General features: G+C 45.2%; 1 protein-coding gene across 8 annotated transcripts in view; it reads right to left on the reverse strand.

Annotated features, from left to right (window-relative positions):
* SRPK2 (SRSF protein kinase 2) overlaps positions 1-23721 on the reverse strand; it is a 133097-nt gene that overhangs the window by 62255 nt on the left and 47121 nt on the right. For 4 of the 8 annotated variants that reach the window (XM_046669658.1, XM_046669656.1, XM_046669657.1 and 1 more), the window contains one exon: positions 8976-9127. In XM_046669658.1, coding sequence (XP_046525614.1) covers positions 8976-9127 — 152 coding nt within the window. Of the gene's footprint in view, positions 1-8975; positions 9128-12665; positions 12790-23721 lie in introns of those variants that run through there. The other 4 variants (XM_046669661.1, XM_046669660.1, XM_046669662.1 and 1 more) reach the window with 2 other exon arrangements.

Here is a 23721-nt window from a genome sequence, read left to right on the forward strand (position 1 = left end):
AAATAGCAAGTTTCCAATTACTCCTTCATAGTCAACATAAAATAGAAACCAAAAAACCTCCAATAAAATCGGAAACTTATTTCATTCCAATCTTTTCAATTTCAGGATGAAACAGGATCCAATATAGAGAGATACAAAATTCATCATGATTCTACCCAGTCCAGAATATCAGGGATATGAAGGAGAGAAATCTAGATAGGGACCTCTAAGAACACAGTCTTTTTTAACACTAGCCTCAAGCGGGAAGTAAAAGAGAAAATACAGACAACACTGTACTGTAAACTCCAAAGTTGCTTACCTGTTCCCAGCACAAAGAAGAGATGACAACTACGTGACATGATGGAGATGTCAGCTGAGGCTCAGGGGTAACCATACCACGACGTGTAAATGTATCAAATCAGCACCCTAACTTACACAACGTACACCTTAAATTTACACAACGTCACATGTCAATCATAGCTCAGTAAAGAGAAACTTTAAAAAAAGAGAAAATAAAGTACTCCAAAACTTGTCCCATTACCAAGTTCTGTTTGTGAATGCTTTTCGAATCCTACCTTAGATCCCAAATCAGAATCAAACTCACCTGGGCCTGCCAAGGGAGCTGGTGGACGGTCCCAAGGAGCCAGCGTGCAAGAAATAGTTTGCAAGAATGTTTCAGTTTGGGGCAGAGAGAAGGAAGGGAAGGAATTTCACGCTCCAGTGAGCCTATAAAGGGGGATGAGGAGAGGATGGGACAGAGGAGTGAAAGCAAGCCATCACACTGACTGTGGACTCTAAAACCAGACTCCAGGGACCCACGGTGCAGGCCGTGGAGAGAAGGGCTGTGGGATGGGTGGAGGACCGTTTCCGTGAAGGGCGCACTGCTCAGTGCAATGGTGCAGGCAGTGCTGCGCAGACGCCAGGGGACAAAGTGGAGACCCAGGAGGCATTTGGGCTGCTGTCTCTCACTACTCCTATGCCACAATCCTGCTCTGGCACTGACAACAGGACAGCCCCAGCGGCCTGGACAAGAGCATTCTCACTGTGGGCACTGGCAGCATCCACAGGAGTGAGGGGCTAGACGGAAGATCATGACAGACATCACATGGCGATTCTGGCCCAGATCCTGCGGCGCCCTCCTCTGAGGACGTCCAGATCCAAAAGGGCAGACTATGCAGGAGGCTGACAGGTGAGGACAGCACCAGTGACATTTAGGATGATTGTAAGACAGACCCCATCCACATCCAACAAATGGAAAATTTAGGCTACACAATGGAATATGTTAAGGAATCTTTCATTCAGAATCACAGAGCTGCCGTCTTCTCAGTTCCTCAGTCTGCTCCCCGGCAAGTTGAACACGCATCTTCGGTGCTCTCCTACCTCCCAGACTGCCGCATCCGCTTCTCTCAACTTGTTCTCTCGCCTCTTGTATTCCATTCAATTTCTCAAACACTTGTTCCTGAACAGCCTCTCTGCATCTTTTTTATTCACTTAACAGCCCTTATGCGATGTTTTCCTATCAAATACTTGTGTAAGGTTTGGGAACAGTCCACAAGACCCCCACCCCTGACCCCCCAGCCCTGATGGAACTGCAGAGTTGAGGAGGCCCAAAGATCACCCTCGCTGCTGACACCAACTGCAAGTTTGGAGGTTCCGAACACCATGCCCAGTTTCAAGAATTAACAATTTTGGAGGAGAACTCACAGAACTCACTGAAGGCTGCTGCACTCACGGTTACAGTTCATTACAGCGTCAGGGCTACAGGTTAAAATCAGTCAAGGGGAGAGACGCATGGGGCAGAATCCAGGAAGGTCTCCAATACAGAGCATCCAGCTGTCCTCTCCCAGAGGAGTTAGGGACAGTGTCACTCTCTCTGGGTAATGACACGTGACAATGCACAGAGACTACTGCCAACCAGAGAAGCTCCCCCGAGCCTTAGAGTCCAGAGTTTTTATTAGGGCTCCATTATGTAAACATGGTTGACAGGCAACATGGCTGACCTCCATCTCCACATCCTCCAAAAGTCCCTACCACAAATCACACTCTTAAACTATCTCGTGTGGCCCAAGGTCCCCAGGTAAACAAAGAGACTTATCCGGCAGGACATTCCAAGGGCTTAGAAATGACCACCCCGGAGCTCAGGGCAAAGGCCAGAACTCTCTTTGGAAACGTTAAATTCTGTACTACACCATTTGCTTGCCCTCTCTTCTGAGCCCCAGATTCATACTTCTGGCTGCCTTTTTAATATCTTCACCCGTTTCTTTAAACTCAAATGAGTGAAGTCAAGCATCAAAATTTCCCCAGACCAACTGTGATTTCACTGTTCCTGTCGATAGTGTCAAAGCCACTTCTTTCCAACGAGGAATCGATACAATTTATAAAACCACAATACAAGATGTAAAATTAGAAGGAAATTGGGGCAAAGAAAAAATAGCCCAGAAAAAATAAAACAGAATAATGTCACGGTGAAGTCAGGACACAGAATGCCACACATAAATTCTGTTCACTTGTTAGAGGCAGGCTGCACATGTGGCTTTGAGCTTTAACAGTCAAACAGTATCTAAAACAAAGAAGAAATGACAAGCAGTTTCAAAGTCCAGAGTCCCCTAAAAAAAAAGCACTACTCTTCTTCCAGTTACCCCAGGGTTCACGACTTGGAATTTTTTATCATTGCCCAGTCATCTGTCCAATGATAAAGATGCTACCTCCGAGATGCCTCCAATGGTTCAAGATTCACAAACTAATCTTTCTCAGATACAGCACTTCCTTGTTCAAAATCTACAATGGCTCCTCACTGCTGAGTTTTTCCCTTAAACATTTCTTTTTTTCTATTTACAAAAAAAATATGTCCTATATAGAAAACAAAGAAAAACAAGACTGAGAGGTAAGGAAAAAAAACCCCCACAAAAATAGAAATTCTACAATCCAGATATAACTGCAACATTTTTTAAATGGAGGCAAAATTTATGTACAATGAAGCCAAACATCTATGTACACAATTCCCTGAAATTTGAGAAACGTACACGCCTGAATCAATACAAAACACTTCTCCAAAACCTCACAAAGTTTCCTGATGTTCTCACTCAGCTTTATGTACTGCAAATATTTTCTCCTAGTCTGAAGCTAGTCTTTTCATTTTTAAAACCGTCTTTTAATCAGCACAGGTTTTTAATTTTGACAAAATCCAATTTATTAATTTTATTTTATAGTTAACACTTCTTGTATACTCTAAAAAGTCTTTCCCTACTCCAAGGTTGTGAAAACATTCTCCTACTTTTTTCTTTTTGTAAGTTTTATACTTTTCGTTTACATTTAAATCTATGATCCATCAAGAGATACCTTAAAAAAAATCTACACATTTACTGTAAGATCAGAAACAAGACAAGGATGTGCACTCTTACCATTTCTATTCAATCTCGTGCACGGAGCAATGAAGCAAGAAAAATGAAATGCATAAAGAATGTTAAGGAAAAAGAAAATTATCTGCAGTTAAATGATAAATAATTGTGTATGCAGAAAATCCAAAGAAATCTACACACACACACACAAATTATGCTGTTTTCCTTCAAGTTCACTTTTTTTGATATATACTACTAAGTGATGTTTTAACTTACTTCATGTACAAATTTCTCATCCTCACATTTGTCATCTACAATGATGCTCCCAAGCTATCCTTCAACCCACTCTTCCACCGACGGCTTGCAGCTCGCCCATTTGTCAGGAACACAACGGCACCTAGAGGGCTTTTCAGAGACCCCTTCCAGCCTCCAGGCCTGAGCAGAAAAGCGCCACCCTCAGCAACAAAGTCCAGCCCCTTGTAGCTGTCCAGGCCTCCTGTACATTCTCATACAATCTCACTGCTTTTTTTTTTTTAAAGATTTTTTAAATTTTTTTCCTTTTTCTCCCCAAAGCCCCCCGGTACATAGCTGCATATTCTTTGCTGTGGGTCCCTCCAGTTGTGGCATGTGGGACGCCACCTCAGCACGGCCCAATGAGCAGTGCCATGTCTGCGCCCAGGATTCAAACCAACGAAACAGTGGGCTGCCTGCAGCGAAGCGCAGGAACCTAACCACTCGGCCACGGGGCCAGCCCCACAATCTCACTCCTTTTAAGCCCTCACAAATCTTCCTTTTTCCCCTCTTACAGTTAACCACACAATAAAGGTGAAAAACGTCCTTGAGTAGTTTCTTAATCTAGTCTGTTCATTCAGCCAACATTCAGCAGGCCACAGACTGCCCTGCCTGGGTGCTGGGATGGAGCAAGGAAGGAAGACAGGCCAAGGCTCCAGCACTGGGACCGACGTGCCCACGTCAGGAGGCCAGGAACGCCGAGAGGGGGGGCTGTTTCTCGCTGACTTTCATATTCCCTGTGTACAACAACACTACACAGAGCAAAGCCTCAAAGAATTCAATTGTCACGCTAACTAGAGCTGAGTGATCAATACCCTCGTCAGCAGCAATTCTCAGCTCCAACAGGTCCATCAGGTGCTAGAACCTCCTCAGCCTCCATGGAAGAAATGTAATAAATTCAAGAGCACCTATTACCTTGTCCACACAGATAAGCAGTCTCTTGTTCAGGCTTCAAGTAAGCCAATTAAACCAACTAATTTTAAAAACACAAGCAACCGTGGTGAATTAAGTACGTGTCCAGCATTAGTGGATCTAAGGAAAAGAATTGTGAACGAATAAAGGTCATCTCTTTCATATCAAAAAGAACAAAAACTAAAACTTACATTTCTATAAAACATTTGAGCTGCATGACACTGTTTCTAAGGCAACCTTGTGTAAGACGTATTGCTTTCTTTCTTTTAAAAAAACTGAAGCTATGAAATACTCATAAGTCAGACTGTGGAGAGAGACAAGGCCAGGGAGACCTTATCACCACGACCATTAAATTCTGAAACTTACTAAAATTCAGCCAGTCCAAACTTCTCATAGATGGAAAGGCAATCTGTGTATAAGAAGGTCATCTGACATTTTTCAAGTGTGTGAATATTTATACTGCTTACCCTATGTTTTGAAGAAGATATCCCCAAGTTTCTAAAGAAACAAACTGTATGCCCCTCAAACATGCTTAATACATAGGAACTCTGGAGAATAATGAACAATTTTAAGAAGATTTAAGGCAGAAACAAAGGACCTGTATTCTGATTTGTGTGTCCTTCATGGAATGTCAACCTCCTCACCCCGACAAGCCCTCTCAGACACACAGGTAACATCGGCGCTGTCTATCCCTTAGCTGTAGCTTAACGCTGGGGGCAACTCCTTCATCCAACCAAAAGCACCCATCGCACTGCAGCACGGGCAGTGCAAACGCAGCGGGGTTATTAACAGAATGCACAGCCCTGGACCACAGGGACTCTCAGGCTGGGAGGAGGAGGGCATGAACGAGCACAAGCACAAATGTGTAATTACACACCATGACGAGTGCGAGGGCGCGGGGGCTGCGCTGGACACTATTGTAAGGCAACAGAGGGAGGGGCCTAAGTAAGACACGATTAGGGGTTCAAAGAAGGCCTTTTTGAGGAAACAACACACTCTTTCATACCAAGTTAAGACCACAACTGTGTTGAAATCGATGTTTCCAGAAATAACACAAGTGATGAAACTGTACAAGGCGCCAACTTATCTAAGAATGATTTCAGAGAGCCACAAAACTGGGTCTATGGGGAGTCAGTCAGTGCAGGCGGCACGACGTGACAAAGCAATGTTCCTCCTGCCACCGTTTACTGGTCCTTGCAGTTAACACACAGTGAGGGTTCTGGAAAAATCCTGGAACCTACAGCTCTTCAAAGCAGTAATTCCCTCACACAGCAAACAGTGGCACAGCGTGAAGTGAAGAGAAGGGTCGCCTCCCTGGTCACAGCTTTGAAGTTTAGGGGGATGACGCACGCCTTGGACGAGCAACTTCAGCTTCCACGTGCAGAAACATCACCTGGTGAACTTGTTAGATATTCTGAGTCCCGGTCTGCTTCCAGGGCTTCCAGCTCAGGATGGACGGTGCAGCCCAGGAATGTTTGCCAGGCACCCCTGGCGACTCTGACACAGGTGGTACAAAGGTCACACCCCACAAACCCACAGCACACTGAAGTCTCCCCCAGGAGGCCTCGGGCTCAAGCTCCCGCGCGAGCACACATTGCACAAGAGCCTCCCGGCAGTGTTTGTCTACGGCTGCCCCGTGCCTGACCCTGTTATCCCCTGGGCTTGGATGCAGGAGTCTCTATAAACTGCAAGGCCAGTTGCCACAGTTCCTGCCCCAGACAAGCGACCAGACGTGACATCGAGATAAGACAGGAAGAGAAGGATGCAACACTGACTGCTCTCTCCAGAGGCCAGGGAAAACAAGCCCCCCGGTGAGGCGGTCAGACCACTAGGAGGACCAGCAAGCACAGGTGCAGCATAGAGCACAGAGGGAAACACCTGGGAGAAGGCTGGAACACAGACAGAAGGAAACAAAATTCCTATTTCTTAAGAATCTTCTATGTTTCGGGGACCACACCGCACACTTCATCCATTTGTCTCATTTTATCCCTCACAAAACTGTAGGTGTCAGATGTTATTATATATCATACTATAGAGAGAGACGAGGAAAGCAAAGCCTAGAGGCAAAGAACGTCGTCCAGGGATCCAGAGCTGGGAGGCCAGGGTTTGAACCAGGTCTCTGAGACCCCAAAGTCCACAATCTCCCTGGGTTTGGTGGGAGAGCGAAAAGCAAGACGGGCAGGAAGAAGCCGGCTGTGAGGAGGGAGACCCCACTCCCCAGAGAGCGCCGAGGCGGGGAGGAACTGTCAACAACGCCCTTCCTGCTCACACGGCCGAGGCTGCACAGGCTGTCAACGGGGAGAGACTTGTAAAGGATGAGGAGTTAGGACGCGATCTGGTCGGTCACGAACATTAACTTCCTGATCTTGATGGCTGTACTGTGGTTACACAGGAGAATGTACTGGATCGTAGGCACAGCATGCTGAAGTACTCAGAGTGATAAAACATCCCATTGGGGGCCGGCCCGGTGGTGCAGCGGTTAAGTTCACACATTCCCTTCGGCTGCCCGGGGTTCGCCAGTTCGGATCCCGGGTGTGGACACGGCACCACTTGGCATGCCATGCTGTGGTAGGTGTCCCACATATAAAGTAGAGGAAGATGGGCATGGATGTTGGCTCAGGGCCAGTCTTCCTCAGCAAAAAGAGGAGGACTGGCAGAAGTTAGCTCAGGGCTAATCTTCCTCAAAAAAAATGGGGAAAAAAAAAAAAACCACATCCTGTTGGTACTTAAACTCAACCAGTTCCAGGGGAAAGAGTAATCTACTACATCCACAGAGGGGGAAAAAAGGGAAGGCACAGTTCTTATCCTAGACTTTCCCAGTCGATTCCATGCACTCCTGGAATGCATTCATGTCAGTTATCTTAAACAAACTGTTATAGTCTATACTACAAAATTCAGAGTAAGGCATCTGTCACATGTCATACTGACTAGAGGCATAAGTCACTTACCAAAGTTAGGGATGAGAGGGAGAGAGACCGAGGGAGAGAAGAGAACTTCACCATCTCCAAAATGCCTTAGTGAGGCTGACTTTAATGCTCTAAGATGTTTTGAGGTCAGTGAACGCTATCTAGAATCAGCCCTGACTGTGGAATCCTTCTTTCGTGGCCCATGTTTCGGTCTGGGGTGTCCACTGTGCTGACGTGCAGAGCTGGTAAAGGGAGGAGAGCACTGGTCCCACCTCCTGACCCACAGGCTGGAGAGCCAGTGAGGCAAATGGGTTTTCAGTGCAGCAGGCGGAGGCCATGTGCTCAGGAGAACACTTCCCACAGACCAACCAAACACCTTGGCCTGAGCAGCAAAACAAGACAACTGTCCACATCTCTTCTTCAAACAACTTAACTTCCGAACCAAGAAATGCAGATTAAAAGGGAGGATGAAAAACATCTTCTTTTCACCTTTCCAAACTTTTCCTTGTCCATATGAGATGGCACAGACCTTTGGGGTCCTGAACACTACTCATACAAATGCTAAAGAGCTACACTCCTCCTTCTAAGGAAAACACTGATTCTATAGGTGGAAACCCACACCTATGGAACAAGGTGTGGAAGATTAGTTCTCAAACTCTCATAGCAGAACAAATACATGTCTCATCAACTGTTCAGAAGCTCAGAATTGCAGACTGTGATAACTTCCTGTTAGAGGGATTAAAGTCCAAATGAGGAAGTTAAGTACCAGAGAGGCAGCCAAACGGGCAGAGCAACCTCCCTTCCTCCTGGATTCTCAGACTCCAGTCTACAGAGTACGGAGCTGGACCAACATTCATCACACAACATGCTGGCTTCCTAGGAATTTAACTCTATGCTCTTGGTCTTTACGAGGCATCAAAACAAGAACACTCCACTTGAATAACTTCTGTCTTCTGTGAAATCATAGCTGAAACACAATCCACTATGCCACACAATGGCAGAACCCACAGAAGGTCTTTTTCGTTGAGTACAATGCCAGGAAAAAGTCTGTCTCTGTAAACAAACGGGCAGGCTTTCTTTCCACAGACAATGAATACTATGTAATTCACTGCTATTCAGAGAAAGGAGCGGCTCCTTGCTAGTTCTTGGCAGCCGGAAAACTTAGTCAAATGCAGTGAACAACAGCTAAATTGGTTCCCCTCAAGAGCCTGGCATCCTCTACTCCCTATGTTCTTCTGAGATGGCTTATCATGTTTTCATCTTTAATGTCCTGCTTTATACTATCTTTACCTCAACAAGCAGATTTAAATCCTCTTAAAAGTACGGAGAATATGTGTATACATATGCATATATTTTTCTCTCTCTTACAGTTCTCCTTCTGATATGGCTTACATTTTCTGGTATCACTCCATGTCATACTTTAAGCATTTGAAATGATACTGACCCCAGGAGGCTAATTTAGTAAAGACCAAGCAGTTTGCATCCTTAACTCCCATCACCCATCCCCCAGCCAACCACGGGCCGCCTGTGGGGCAGGCAAGTGCGTCACCTTTGCAGTAGTCGGCGGGGTCCTCCTGCTCCTCATCGTCGGAGCCCAGGATCTCCTCCTCCGGCTCGGGGGGTGCAGGGTCTGGCAGAGGCGGGGGTGGTGGTGGAGGCGGCGGCGGAGGAACCAAGGGAGCTTTCTGCTGAGGCTCCGGCCTGGAACAGCAGAAGAAAATACCCTTTTACTTAGGAGTACATCTTGCATATGGACACACCTGAGAGTTTCCTAATATGGGAAAAAATAAAACTCAGCACACACCAGGAAGAAACACTGACTACTGTCACTTCATCCATTTTAGCTGAATTCAAGTGCAGTTTTAACATACGGGCCAGGAGGAAAAACCTACCCTAATTAGCCAAGGAATATTTTTGCAGGCACATTTTTGCTCAGAGCTTCAATATTTCGTTAAGCCCTGACAATATTATGAAATGGAAGTGAAACAAACGAGTACCCCCAAGATGTACAGCCTTCTAAGTCAGAACACATCCCACAGAGATTATGAAAAGATGGTGAAAGTAACCTTGAACTTATAAAGGGGCTTATTTTAAAACCAGAATTCCTTTTCCCATAAAAATAGTAGCAATGTGGTGAGGTTTCCTGGATAACTCATAAATGCTGACTATATTCTAGGTGAAGCACGGCCATTCCATTGAGGAATTCAGTTATCTATCAACCTTATCAAAAACACTACCCCAAACTGAAAATTAAACAAAGAAAACACCCATTGTCAGTCCAATATAAATACAGCCCATACATCAATGCAAGGTCTGTGATGGTCATTTCTTTCTTTTTTTTTTTTTTGAGGAAGATTAGCCATGAGCTAACTGCTGCCAATCCTCCTCTTTTTGCTGAGAAAGATTGGCTCTGAGCTCACATCTGTGCCCATCTTCCTCTACGTTATATGTGGGATGCCTGCCACAGCATGGCTTGACAAGCGGTGCTATGTCCGCACCCAGGATCCAAACTGGCGGGCGAACCCTGGGCCGTCAAAGTAGAACTTGTGCACTTAACTGCTGCGCCACCGGGCCAGGCCCCTGCAATGGTCATTTCTAATTGTCACAAAAAGGCTAAATGATGTTTAGTATATACTCTTTCACAAACGATAGGACAATCAGTCATACAAAACAAACGCTTGAGAGTGCACAGATGTAAGCTTCTTTCAGACATCCAGAATAACGCAAGGACATATTACAATTACAGACACTTGCTGGGAGGTACAGCACTCATAACGCCCTTCTACAAGATCCAGCTTTCATCTGCTGTAAATGAACTGCTGATTCTAAGCATGTCCCATGGGACCATGAACCTACAGTCTCGACCCGGATCCACCTGCACATCTCTCCCGTAGCGGGAAGCCGCCTGATAAGGCGCCACACCTGTGCGGGCTGAGCCCGCCGAGCTGTGGGTAAAAGCGGGGAGGGAACAGACACGGCGGGACAGGGGCGGGCAGCCGGATGTGTCCCCAGAGGCAGCTTCAGTAGGGCAAGCCGGGGGGTCTCTAGCCTGGGAGCGAGGGGCATCCCGCAGGCACTGATGTGGTGGACACCTGCCACTTGTTTGGCCTGCTCAGCAGCCACGCTCCCGTTCTAAAAGCACCTTTTAAGACACTGCTCCTCCTTGCACAATGGTCCAGCCCAGGACACAGAGCCGAAGCTCGCTCTCCAGCCCTGGAACCCTGAGAAGGTCAGCCGGCATGGGGTGCAACCTCGCCCGCAGCTGCAAGCAGGAGGCAGGGCCAGAGGAGCTGTGCTGAGCACCGCCCCTTTCCAAGCTGGACCTCTAAATTCCTGCCAAATCTAACAGCCCTAAATAGCCTTCACTCCACAGCCTTCAGGCCTAAGGCAGCCACTGCTCATCTATGTGGTTTGCCACCAGAAACACAGACTGCCGCAAGCAATGAAGTGGGGAGAGGCGGAAGGCAGCAGAAACCCCAGGCGACGTGAGGAAGCGCGGGGGACACACCCACGGGTAACCTCAGAGGCAAACACCGGCGAGGAGCCCCACCTCGGGCAGGAAACAAAGAACACTGACACGCTGAAACGCCTGCTACGGATTTCTACTTGCTAGAGTTTCTGAAGACTCAAAGTTACAGCTCCCTGGTGACAGACATTAGGAACACGGTGGTGACAACGTGAGTTAGCCACTCCTCGTGACGGAGCCCTGAAGGGGACAGTCATGGCCGAGCACCCACCGGGCTGCCAGAACACACCCCAACCCAAGACCGTCTGGAAGTGCAGTCATCCTCCTGGCAGCCTTGCCATTGCTTTCTAACAGACCTGCTCTCACTGAAGGCGAGCTGCCCAGCAGGAGACGCCTGGAGAAGGGGCGCAGGAGAGGAGGGCAACGGCTCCCCACTGCCCGGGCAGGGAGGGCGGCCAGACCCACCCTCTGACAAACTGCTCCATCAGGAAGACCTGGAAAGCGGCTGCTTCCTCCTCAGAAATTTCACATGAGAAAACAAGGAGATTCTCTGAATTTAAAAGAAAACACACTATATTCCCTGGAGAAATTATGTAACCATTAACGAAAAGAGAAGCACTGGAGGATCCTGTTCTCCTCGCGCAGGACCCGACTGCACTCTGCGCGCCTGGCACTTGGGCCAGAGAACGCACTGCTGTGGGGCTGTCTGCACGCCGCAGGATGCTGTCTGCACGCCGCAGGATGCTGCCAGCATTCCGGGCCTCCAGCCACCACCCATCAGTAACAGCCCTCACTCCCAGGCGCGACCGTCAAAAACGTGTCCAGACACTGAGGGGTCTCCGGGGGACAAAACCATGCCGACTGGCGCACCACTGCACTAGCGGTCTTTTCCACACAAGGAGCTGACTGCATCTGTGATAAGCAAGAAGAGAGGCTAATTGTCACAGGCCCGTCGTCTCTCATTTGAGAGGCTCAGGTACCGTCACATCATAGTATTTGTCTCTCAGTCATTCTTCACCCATTCGGTGAGCTGCCCACGTCGCTTCACAGAATCCTTAGACCCTCTGGTCTCAGTGAGCAGCCCCCTCCCACCCCTCCAGCGAGGGCCACAGAGGACAGCAGGCAGAAGCTCCCCAAAGCCAGCTCCAGCAAGTTAAAGGCTGAGTCAGGGCACCCTAGAGCACACAGGAAGTGGAGTAACTTCAAATGGCCATCACGTCAAAACATCTACAAGTGCGCTGACCAGTACCGTAGCCGCTGGCCACGTGTGGGTAGTGAGCACTTGAAATGTGTCTAGTCCAAACTGAGATGTGCTGTAAGTGTAAAATATGTACGGATTTCCAAGATTTAGTACAAAGAATGTAAAATATTTTATTAATAATTTTATATTTATTACATGTTAAAATAATAATGTTTTGGATATAACAAAATATATTAAAGTCACCTGATTCTTTTGACTTTGTAAAATGTGGCTACTTCAACACTTTAAATCACAAATGGGGCTCCCTTCTCTCTACTGGACAGCACTACTCTAGACCCTGCCGAGTCACTGATACCAGAGGAGCAGCCTGGCCTCAAAATCAGAGATGCCTGGCCACACCAGGGATTATTGCTTTCTTCTAAGGCTGTTCCTAGTAACCTTCTTCACACCAATTATCACTGACTCTCAAATCACTCAATTCAACACCGTAAGACCCAGTGCAATGTAACTGCCAAATGCTGTGCTCCAAATCAGTGATCCTTTTCCACCGCGTCCACCCTTGCACCACCCACCAGAGGAGAAACACAGTGACTCTGTCTTGGGGCAGATGCATGGAAAGAGAAGGATGCCACACTGTCCTTCCGGCTGGCTTCTTCAGAGCGGTGCCTGCTGGCTTCCACAGTACTTCAAAGCCTGGTGAAGTCTTAATTGTTTAAAAGATCAAGACGCGGCAGGTTATCTCACCAAGTACATACTCCTGAAATATATCAACAGATCAAAAGAAAATACCTTCATCAATCCTAACGAAAACCATCAAGAAGTTGTTTCATTTAAGAATTACTAGAAGCACTTAAGAAGCCATGGGGGGAACCCATAAATATTTTCCACAAGAGTGCAACACAATTAAAAGGTGAAAGAAGTCTTTTCAACAAGTGGTACTGGGACAAATGGGTATCTGTGAGCAAAAAAAATGAAGTTGTAATTCTATATCACACGCACATTACATAAATATTCAAAATGGACCAAAGACCTAAATGAAGGAGCTAAAACTATAAAACTTACACGTAAATACAAGTAAATCTTCATTACCTTAGGTTAGGGAATGTTTCTTAGATATGACACTAGACGCATAAGCAATAAAAGAAAAAAAAGATAAACTGGACTTGATCAAACTTAAGACCTTTTGTGCTCCAAAGGCACCATCAAGAAAGTAAAGATAGCCCACAGAAAGAAAGAAAATATTTGCAAATCATACAACTGATAAGGGACTTGTACCTAGAAAATAAAAAGAACTCTTATAACTCAACAACAAAAAGACAAACCAATTTAAAAATAGGAAAAAGACTAAAACAGATATTTCTCCAAAGAAGATATACAAATGACCAATAAGCACATGAAAAGATGCTCACCAACATTAGTAATTTGGGAAATGGAAAGCAAAACCACGATGAGACACCACTTCACACCCAAGAGGATGGCAATAATAAGAAGAAAGACAATAACGAGTATTGTTGAGAATGAAAAACTTGGAAACCTCATATATTGTAGTTGAAGTCTAACATGGCACAGCTCTTCTGGAATTTCTGGCAGTTCCTAAAAAGGCTGAATTTAGAGTTACCACATAACCCAACAATTCCACTCCTAAGGATATACCCAAGAGAAATGAAAACATATGTCCCCACGGAATCTTGTGCAAAAATGTTCACAGCAGCGTTATTCATACTAGACAGAAAGCAGAAACAACCCAAATGTGCATCAACTGATAAACGGATAAATAAAACGAGCTGTATCCTTGCAGTGTAATATTATTCAGCAACAAAAACAAATGGAGTACTGACACATGCTACAACATGGATGAATCTTGAAAACATTTTGCTGAGTAAAAAATGTCAGTCACAAAAGACCACACGTTGTATGATTCCATTTTATATCAAAATGTCCAGAATAGGCACCTTCATAGAGACAGAGTAAATCAGTGGTTGCTTAGGGCTGGGGGCCGGGGACAAAGAGGAGGGAAATGGGGATTGATTGTTAGAGGTACGGGGTTTCTGTAGGCGGGACGAAAATATTTACTGTGGTGCTGGTCACACAACCCTGTGAACAGAGCAAAACACAATGAGCTGAACTTTACATGTGTAAGTTGTATGGTATACGAATTACACCTTAGAAAGCTGCTTTTTAAAAAGTAAAAGCCTGGGGGCTGGCCCCATGGTCAAGTGGTTAAGTTCGCGCACTCCGCTGCAGGCGGCCCAGTGTTTCGTCAGTTCGAATCCTGGGCACGGACATGGCACTGCTCATCAAACCACGCTGAGGCGGCATCCCACATGCCACAACTAGAAGGACCCACAACAAAGAATATACAACTATGTACTGGGGGGCTTTGGGGAGAAAAAGGAAAAAAATAAAATCTTTAAAAAAAAAAAATAAAATAAATTAAAAAAATAAAAATAAAAAGTAAAAGCCTGTACAACTGTGTAATATCTTTTAATGTCCACTTTATAACTTTATAAAGTATATGCTTCCAAGAAAAATGAGAAACACCTACATTTAGATTTGAATGATCTATACACCTGGTCTCTCTTTTTTTTTTTTTGAGGAAGATTAGCCCTGAGCTAAAATCTGCTGCCAATCCTCCTCTTTTTTTTTTTGCTGAGGAAGACTGGCCCTGAGCTAACATCCATGCCCATCTTCCTCTACTTTATACATGGGACTCCTACCATAGCATGGCTTGCCAAGCAGTGTCACGTCCACACCTGGGATCCAAACTGGTGAACCCCTGGCCGCAGAAGCAGAACGTATGAACTTAACCACTGCACCACTGGGCTGGCCCTACACATGGTCTCTTTTACAACTGTCCCAGCCACATTCACAGTGAGAAGTAACACGCAGCTCTGCAAAAAGTAGACTGAGAGTCTAACTGTCCGAAGTTTACACAAGGCACTAACTTAAGAACATGTTCTCATATAACATAAGAAATGCATCATCTCAGTCACTGGAACAAAATATTTAGAAAGCAAAATTCCAACTAGTCTATACATTTTCACAAAAAACTATTGCCCTACATAAAACACAACTTAAATATTCTAATCATTACTACAAATAAGGATATAATAAAAATGCACATTTCAAAAATACCCACAAAATATTTTCCTTTAACTATTATAGTACTAAGATTACTTTATTACATTGATCCACTTCATCTTGTATTTATCAGAAAAGGGAGCGAAAACTGAACAGCCCTCGCCAAATGCACGCATCACCTGCTCTAAATTGCCACGGCAACCGACGGGAGCGCTGATTTCCTTCCAGCTGCTATTCCTTTTGAGCAGAGAAAAGGACAAGTAAACTTCACATTTGGCAGAAAAAGGAGTCCCTTCTTTTGTTATCAGCCTAAACGACAACTGACACAATGTAGGACACTAATTCATTCAATTAATCTTTAACCAAAATACAAAGGAAAGGAGTGCCAAATGAGTTTCTTCAGGCAGTACGCTGGGACACTGACATAAACTCACATGCATTTTCTTTCCGATGTCCACCCCCTGATCTATAACTCGCTCTCGGGCCCCCTCCCTCCTCCTCACTCTTCCTTCTCCCGCGGTAATTGGTGGCCGAGAAATATGTAATCTGGCATTTCTACTTACGGACAGAATCAATCAATATTTACTTTCTCTCAAAACAGCGTATCTAAAAAGGCTGGCTATCACACTGGGGAAAGCCACACAGCTAGGGAGGGAAAAAGCCACAATTTCACATATTCCTCTCTAAGGAAAAGAGAACGCCTCAACTTTGTGTAAATGAAACTTACATGGGAAGTGTCTGCTGTGGGAGGGAGGATTCTGAAATGAGCTGCACCGGCCCTCCCCCTTGAGCGAGGGAGTGTGGGCAGACCCCGTGGACGGGGTAAGACATCACTCTCATAACTGTATTATGTTATATGGCGAAAGGGCAGCTACACTCAGCGCGCTCCCCCTAATCACGTGAGACTTTTAAAGTAGAGTGTTTCCTCTGCTGGTCACAGCAGGCAAAGAGACATGCTGCAGCTGGCCTGAGGAAAAGCAAACATGCAGGCTGTGAACTGCCCACTCGGGCCACATGGCAAGAGCTGCGTGCGCACGGCCTCCAGGAGAGAGAGCAGCTCCCAGCCAACAGCTGGAAACATAACAAGGACATCAAGGCACGGAAATGAGTTCTGCCAGAGACCAGTGATGCTGGGAGAGGGCTCTGAGCCCCAAATACGAGCTGCAGCCTCGGCCAGCAGCTTGAGCTCAGCCCAGTGAGAATCCAGCCACGCTGTGCAGCCCTAACCTCTGTGAGTGAATAAATGAGCATTGTTTCAAGCTGCTAAGTGTGCGGTAATTTGTCATGCAGCAATAGAAAACGGGTACAGCTGCCAAGTTCTCAGTAAGTATTAAGAGGCATGCGCTGCGTAATGACGTTTCGGTCAACGACAGACCTCATATATGACAGTGGTCCCATAAGACTATAATGGAGCTGAAAAATTCCTATTGCCTAGTGACATCATACAGCCATACAAGACAAAACGCAACTGCAGAAGAAAAAGATGAACCCCTAAGAAAACACACAGTGAAGACTTCACAGAAGCTTTTGCTCAACAAGCTCCTTAAAAGTTTGAAAACACGGACCTCTACATCAAAAGGTTTTCATTAATAGAGAGGAATGTTTGTGGTGCATTATTATCTGCATGCAAGCAAATCTATGATGAAAAGAAGAAACAAATTAAGAAAATCACCACGCATGTATTTCTGAAGAGTGACACCTCCTCAGGAAGAGCCTCAGGCAGGTCCTGCGGGAGGTGTTCCAGCAGAGGCATCGTTATCATAGGAGATGACAGATCCACGTGTGTTATTGCCCCTGAAGACCAACCAGCGGACAAGAGGCGGAGGGGGAAGACAGTGATGCTGATGATCCTGACCCTGTGGAGGCCTAGGCTAATGTGTGTGCTTGTGTCTTAGTTTTTAACCAAAAAAATCTAAAAAGTAAAAACAAATTAAAAATTTTTTAAATAGAAAAAAGCTTACAGAATAAGGATATAAAGAAAGAAAATATTTTTGTACAGCTGTACAATGTTTGTGTTTTAAAGTGTCATTACAAAAGAGTCAAAAAGTTAAAAGAAATTTAAAAGTGTGTAAAGAAGTTACAGTAAGCTAAAGTTAATTTATTATTGAAGAAAGAAAAAAATTTTTTTATAACTGGTGTAGCCTAAGCGTGCAGTGTTGATAAAGTCTACAGTGATGTACTTTTTTAATCTTTTATACCATATTTTTCCTGCACTTTTTCTATCTTTAGATATGTTTAGATACACAAGTACTTACCATCGTGTTGCAGTCGCCTACAGTATGCAGTACAGCGACATGCTGTCCAGGTTTGCAGCCCAGGAGCAACAGGCTAGACCATGCAGCCGAGGTGTGTGGTAGGCTGGACCATCCAGGTTTGCGTAAGTACACTCTGCGATGTTTGAACAATGACAAAATGACCTAACGACAGACTTCTCACAACATATCCCCATCACTAAGCAACGAATGATGGTAATTCATGTTAAATTATCAGATTTTGGCCTCAAGAGTGACATTTGGGTTTTTAAAAATAATTTAAATGGCCAGAGGAATTAAGAAGCTGGGTAATCAGGAATGGGGGCCAATTCTCTTTTGAGCACAGGCAGGTGAAAAAAATCTTATTCCCCAAATTCTAACAGAAACAGTCAAAATTCCAAGCCAGACGCTTTAGATTTCCTATTTTCTAAGACTGGTGTCTCTAGAAGATGGAGCAGAGCCAATTAAAAGTTAGTGAAGATGGAAGTAAATCAGACCTGCTTCCCGAGTAATCCACCTCCCAGACCACAAAGGAGCTGACTGCTCGGTCCCCTAACAACACACGTGACAGGGTGACACACTTATTACGCCACCAATACTATTATCATCTCATAAAACACGTGTGGGACCTGTCAGAAAACATTATTACTACTGAAGTAGAGAAAAAAAGACTGACAGAGAAGTTTAAACCAAAGAGTTCAAAGGCAGGTAAAATGCCATCAGAACAGTGTCTTCCAGGCAGTGGAAGTGTACGGGGCACAAAGGGCCCGGGGCAGGGGGCTGTGTGGTCTAACCGCGAGGGGAGAAGTGCAGGCCAACATGAAGGTCATCAACTGCTCTGGGCATCGTCACAGAGGGGTGGGTGGCAGAGGGCTGAGCCAGAAACAGCCACCTGCTGAGCATGATCTTAGAGACTGACCAAAATGAGGTGCAGGGCGGTGGGCACGTCCAGGCCCAAGGCCTGAAGGAGCCGGTGTGGCTGGAGACAGGCAGCAGTCGGCTCACCGAGGGACGATCCACAGCTCTAAGGCGTCCGGGCTCTATCCTCAAGGCAAGTAGGAGCCACTGAAACGCAATTTTAGGACCAGAGATTTGCTTTCTGCAGAGAACATATGGAACTGGTGTGTAGAATGGGTAGAAAGGATAAAAGAAGAAAGGAAACGAGTGAGGAGTCCCGGGAAGAGATAACAGAACCTGAACTCAGAACCTGGTCGTTCGTTTGCTGGAGGTGGGTGTTTGTCTCCCAGGTTTCCGGTACTAAGACACCATGGCTCCGGACAGAGAACAGAGCGGGAGGAGGACGACGAAGGGGCTGCAGAGAAAATTTACTTATCGTAGCTCATCTGACTCTGAGGGGCATGCGGGATGCCCCGCAGTGTAGAAATACAGTGGAATGCTTGGTAGATAGAATCTACAGCTAAAAAATAAAGTTTTGGGCTGCAAACAGAAGCAGAGGTCATGACCAAGCAGCTGGTGGCTGAAGCCTTTCCAAGCATGTCAGTGCCATGGAGAGACGAGGAACGAAACGGCCAGGGGAAGGGCCCAGGCCAGGGCCCAAGGACAAGGTTATTCAAGCCACCAACAAAATTTCACATGCAGATTTTAGAGAACACACATGTGACAGAAACCTCACGTAAGCCTACCTTTTACAGTGGGGTGGGCTATACACATAACAACAACAAGCAAACCAAGGACCCATATGTGTTTCTATCTAGAAGTTTGGTATGCAGGCAATCTGAAGCCGGCTGGATGCAGGGCAAACTGCTACAAAACAAGAGATGTTTACTGAGACCTACGTGTTGACGAAACTTACTATGACCACTAACAATTGCCTTATGCTACACAGGAAATAATGCAACATATACCACCGTGGGCAAGGCTTCTGCAAATCTCCACGAGCTTTAAATCCAAACGCAGCTATAATCATACGACACAACAGCCACTGGCCAAATCAATTAAAACTCAATAAAATCTAAAATCCGGTTCTTCAGTCACTAGCCTCATTTCAAGTGCTCGATGGCCCCGGCCCCACACGGCTGGCGGCTACATCTCTGAGCGGTGCAGACACAGAACACTTCCGTCATCACGGACAGCGCTGCTCTAGGCAATACTTCAACAGTGTGACCCTCTTCCAGCATCTACTATTTTTAATAAGTAAATAAGATTAACTGTAAAGAGTCTAGGACATTTTTCTATACAGCCCTACTGGAAGGTTTTTTTGGGGGGGAAGTTTTGAAATAAGCTGTAAAACGATAAACAGGGAAGGTTCCTCTTCCTGTTTTAAATTTTAAAATTTTAAAGATTTTATTTTTTTTTCCTTTTTCTCCCCAAAGCCCCCCCGGTACATAGTTGTATACTCTTTGTTGTGGATCCTTCTAGTTGTGGCATGTGGGACGCCGCCTGAGCGTGGTTTGATGAGCAGTGCCATGTCCGCGCCCAGGATTCGAACCAACGAAACACTGGGCTGCCTGCAGCGGAGCGCAGGAACTTAACCACTCGGCCACGGGGCCAGCCCCGGTTCCTCCATTTTAAACGTGACAGATGATTCCAGTGTCTGAGGACCCACTGGCTCAGCACACCTCCTTACTGGAATTCACAATGTCTGCAAACAGCAATGTATCGGGATCTAAGTGTCCATCCACAGGGGACTTGTTAATAACATTATGACAGATGACGGCACATGCATACCACACAACTCTGCTAAAAAGAATGAGGCAAATACAATTAAAATTCCATTCACAATAGCATCAAAAAGAATAAAATACTTCAAATTACTTTAACAAAAGAAGTTCAAAACTCAGACTATGGAAACTAAAAAATATATTGAAAGAAATTAAAGACGACCTAAATAAATAGAAAGCCACCTCATGTCCATGAACTGGAGACTGAATACTGTTAAGATGACAATGTGCCCCCAAATGATCTAGATTCCACTCAACCCCTAGCAAAATATCAGTTGGTTTCTTTGTGGAAATTGACAAGCCATTCTTAAAATTCCTTAGGAAATACAAGGGCCCAGAACAGCCAAAACAATCTTGAAAAAGAACAAAATTGGAAGACACACACTCCCTGATTTCAAAACTTACTAAAAAGATACAGTAATCAAGACAGTGTGGTACCACACAACGATGCACATATGCATCAATGGGAACTGAGGGTCCAGAAATAAACTCTCGCATTACAGGCAACTGATTTTGCAACAAGGGAGCCGAGACCACTCAACGGGAAAGAACAGTCTTTTCAACAAATGGTGATGGACGACAGCTGAATATCCACACGCAAAAGAATAAAGTTGGACTAGTAACTCACAGCATACACAAAAATCAACTGATAACAGATCAGAGACCTACACATTAAGAGCGAAAACTACAGTCACGCACTGCTTAACAACGGGGATACGTTCTGAGAAATGCATTTAGGCGATTTTGTCATTGTGTGAACACTGTAGAGCGTACTTACACAAAGCTAGACGGTGTAGCTGCTACACACCTAGGCTACAGGGCACTAACCTTATGGGACCACAGTCATTTATGTGATCCATCACTGACCGAAACATTGTTATACAGCACATGACTGTATTTAAAACTCCTAGAAAAGATGTCCATCATTAGTCATCAGAAAAATGAAAATCAAAGCTACCCTGAGACACCACATCACACCTATTAAGGTGGCAATAATCAAAAAGACAAGTAATAACAAGCAATGGCAAGGATGTGCAAGAATTAGAACTCTCAATACTCTGCTTACGAGAAAGGAAAATGGGGCAGCGGTTCAGAGAAAGATTTGAAAACCGGAGGCGACTTCTCCAAGTATTAAAGAGTCACTGTATCACCCAGCAATTCCACTCCTAGATGGATTCCCAAGAGAAATGGAAACATACATAAAGACAAAAACTTGTACATAAATGTTCACAGCATCACTCATAACAGCCAAAAGTAGAAACAATTCAAATGTCATTAACTGGTGAAAGGATAAATCAGAAGGTGGCATATGCAGACAATGGAATAGCACTCAACATCAAAAAGGGATGAAGGACTGACAGACGCCGCAACCTGGAAGATCCTTGAAAACACTGCGGCAAATCATAGAAGCCAGTCACTAAAGGTCACGCCGTGTGACTCCACTTAGATGCAATTTCCAGAATAGACGGAAAGTAGACTAGAAGCTGCTTATGGCTAAGGGGGTGGGAGGAAACGGAGGTGATTACTCCAGGATACAGAATTTCTTTTTGGGGTGATCAAAATGTTCTAAAATTATGGAGCTGGTGATGGCTGCACAACCGTGTAAGTATACTGAAAAACCTTTGAATTGTACTTTTTAAATGGGTAAATTTTATGGTATGTGAGTTATCTTACAATAAGAAAATAATGAAACAGTTTGTCTATGTACTAACATGGAGGGTATACCGCTGACGAATACAAAGGTGGAGAGCATGTGTGTACGGCTGCGTCACTTGTTTTACAGACACACCAAGCACGCACCTCGCGTTAATAGATTATCTCTGGATGGAGTGAGAAGAAACTGACAATAACGGTTCTCTCCAGGAAAAGAAACTCAGCGACTGGTGATCAGGGAGAGGAATTAACTTCTCAAAAATCCCCTATACATATTCCTTCAGACTTCTTCACTTTGTGTATGCCTACTGAAATAAATGATTAATTTATGAAGACAGGAAAGGAAAACAAGCAAAGAGAAAGTAGATGCTGGGAAAGTGGCTCATATCTAAGGCCACCCCACTCCCGGCACCTAGGGAGAATTCACGAAATAACCAAGTGTCAGTCTAGGGCCTGGGCCAGTCCTGTCTAATTCTATGTGAGGGCTGGAGAGTTAGGATAAAAGTCAAAGTCCAAGCGACGTGCAGCTTTCTGGTACAGAGGTCTGGGGGAGGTTTGAACACCAGTTCCAGCAACTAAAATCCATGAGAACTCAAGCCTCTGACAACTTCTCTGGGCCTCTAATGAAAGTCAGAGTCTTGTGATAATTAAAAGAGATGATACATAAATTTCCTGGTATGGTCACTGTGCCCCCGACAGGCAGCCTCACCTCCCCACGCTTCCGTGTGTGGCTGCCATGGACCCGCTTCCTCAGGGCTCCAGCTGGGCCGAATAAGCACACCCTGACACATCACACACAACATTCCCACCAGACCTCTGGCCCTCGGGGCAAAGGCCAGCATCAGTCCCACCTCCAACCCCTCTGCTTTTAAACCCATGTGTTTTATAACCATGATTAGTTAAGAGATTCAAGAAAGTTTCACAAGGATCTCTACTGTTAACTGTCATATATTTCTGCAAGGCAACATGACAAAATGGAGAGTACTGCTATTAAATCATCTTTGAAGAAAAAGAAGCCTAAAACTGATTTTTAAAATTTAATGAGTAAGCAAACTGCTTAATAAACATTCTCCAATAGCACATGACTTGCTCTAACTGGATTTTTTTGACAAGTACAAAGTTAAGCCCAGTACTTAGAGACCTTCTTGTGAACTAGGGTTCCACACGACAAAAAAACTATTCCCATCTTAAAAACCGTTTCCCTTAGAGAGAGAAAAAATTTACAATTGCTGGCCCAGAATTTTGGTCACCTGAAGATTTATTAGTCCTCTTCAACACATTCTGCCTCTCTGAAACCTTACAATTTCATTCATCCATACTCTTAAATTTTAGATAAACAGCTCTATTTTTGAAGACTTGTTTCAACTGACACTAACGCCAGCCTTACTAGAGGAATTGTGTACATAGCTCTTCAAAGACGTTGAAGCCCATTAATAGGACTCCTGCAGGAGCGGCCATTTCCAGAGACTGCTGGATACCTGAAGAAGCCACCAGAAAAACATCTTCCAAGGAAACCAGATTTTTGGAAATCCAATCCCAAGAGGAGAGACCCAAGAATACGGTGCGAGTAGGTTAGGATTCCAACTACGTGAGCTGGCATCCAAGGACAGACTCTAGGAAGAGATGGGACTGCAGGAAGGAAAGCCAGACACCAGGGTCAGCCCATGAGACGAACCTGGGACGCCGCACACGTGCTTCTCAGGATGGCAGAGGACCTCCCCCAAGAATCTGCCACCTCAAGCTCCCCCGCCCTGTGCAGAGTTAGCATTTCAATTGACTATTATACCTACCCAGTCTTGGAAACCCCCAAAGCAAGAAATCAATCCAGGGTGCTTCTGGGTCAACGCCATCCCAGCACACCTGGAAGAAGCAAAAACAAGTTCTCCTAGGAGAAAGGCGCCCTCAGTCAGGGCTCCTTGGAATCCTAAATGATAAAGATTGGGCAAATATGATTTAACAAC

The sequence above is a fragment of the Equus quagga genome, chromosome 8, assembly GCF_021613505.1.
Source record: "Equus quagga isolate Etosha38 chromosome 8, UCLA_HA_Equagga_1.0, whole genome shotgun sequence".
Classification (NCBI taxonomy): domain Eukaryota; kingdom Metazoa; phylum Chordata; class Mammalia; order Perissodactyla; family Equidae; genus Equus; species Equus quagga.